This window comes from Mandrillus leucophaeus, unplaced genomic scaffold (genome assembly GCF_000951045.1).
Source record: "Mandrillus leucophaeus isolate KB7577 unplaced genomic scaffold, Mleu.le_1.0 Scaffold451, whole genome shotgun sequence".
Lineage (NCBI taxonomy): Eukaryota > Metazoa > Chordata > Mammalia > Primates > Cercopithecidae > Mandrillus > Mandrillus leucophaeus.
The window spans coordinates 863299-864264 of NW_012104821.1; the positions used below are offsets into that span (position 1 = coordinate 863299).

At 42.4% G+C, this 966-nt stretch overlaps 1 protein-coding gene across 1 annotated transcript in view; it reads right to left on the reverse strand.

Moving 5' to 3' along the window:
* Positions 1 to 966, reverse strand: part of ZNF426 (zinc finger protein 426) — a 14237-nt gene that overhangs the window by 7087 nt on the left and 6184 nt on the right. The window contains exon 3 of the mRNA XM_011994320.1: positions 705 to 785. Coding sequence (XP_011849710.1) covers positions 705 to 785 — 81 coding nt within the window. The remainder of the gene's footprint in view (positions 1 to 704; positions 786 to 966) is intronic.

Sequence of the window (966 nt, forward strand, 5' to 3'; positions counted from 1 at the left end):
ACGTGACTGACAGGTGGTGTACACAGCACAGATATATTGGACAAATGGATGATTCACATCCCAGGCAGGATGACATAAGATTTCATCATGCTACTGAGAACGATGAGAAATTTAAAACTTATGAATTGTTTTATTTCTAGAATTTTTTTTTTTTTTTTTTTTTTTTTTTTTCAGAGTCGGGGTCAGTGGCAGGGGTCTCACTCTGTCACCCAGGCTGAAGTACAGTGGTGCAATCACATCTCACCACAGCCTTGACCTCCCAGTCTCAATCAATCCTCACAGCTCAGTCTCCTGAGTTGCTGGGACAGCAGGTGCATCCCACCACCTTCGGCTAATTTTTGTATTTTTTGTGGAAACAAGGGTCTCGGTATGTTGCCCAGGCTGGTCTTGAACTCCTGTGCTCAATGATTTCACCCACCTAGGCCTCCCAATGTGTGGGGATTATAGGCGTGGGGCACCATGCCTAGCCAAGTTTTCCATTTAATATTTTTGGAGCATGGTTGAATGCAGATAACTGAAACCGTGAAAAGTGAAATCACAGACAAGGGGGGACTGTTCTGTAAGTAAAAGCGTGTGGGAAGTTAAATATTTCCTAACTTTATCTAAACCTGCATGGAGAAAGTACATGTTAAAAAGTTTCCTAATTATGCTTCCAAATGGACTGAACTTCTCATCAACCAGAGTTGTTCTTCATGAACACTCACCTTGGAGAACTCCTCCCCGAACTGTCCTTGACTCTTCTTGTTCCAACCAAGAGATCAGACTGGGTTTGATGATCTGACCTCCTGAGCACAGAGAAATACATTAATGGAAGAGGCTCATACAAGAGATTACAAACCTTTCTATGATTCAGGAACTACAAACCTAACGACAGTGGTGAAGCTATTTCAAAAGGGCTAAAAATGCAGATAACAACTCTGACTGTGCCCCAAACAGTCTGGTTACTTCTGTCCCCTAAAACCAAAA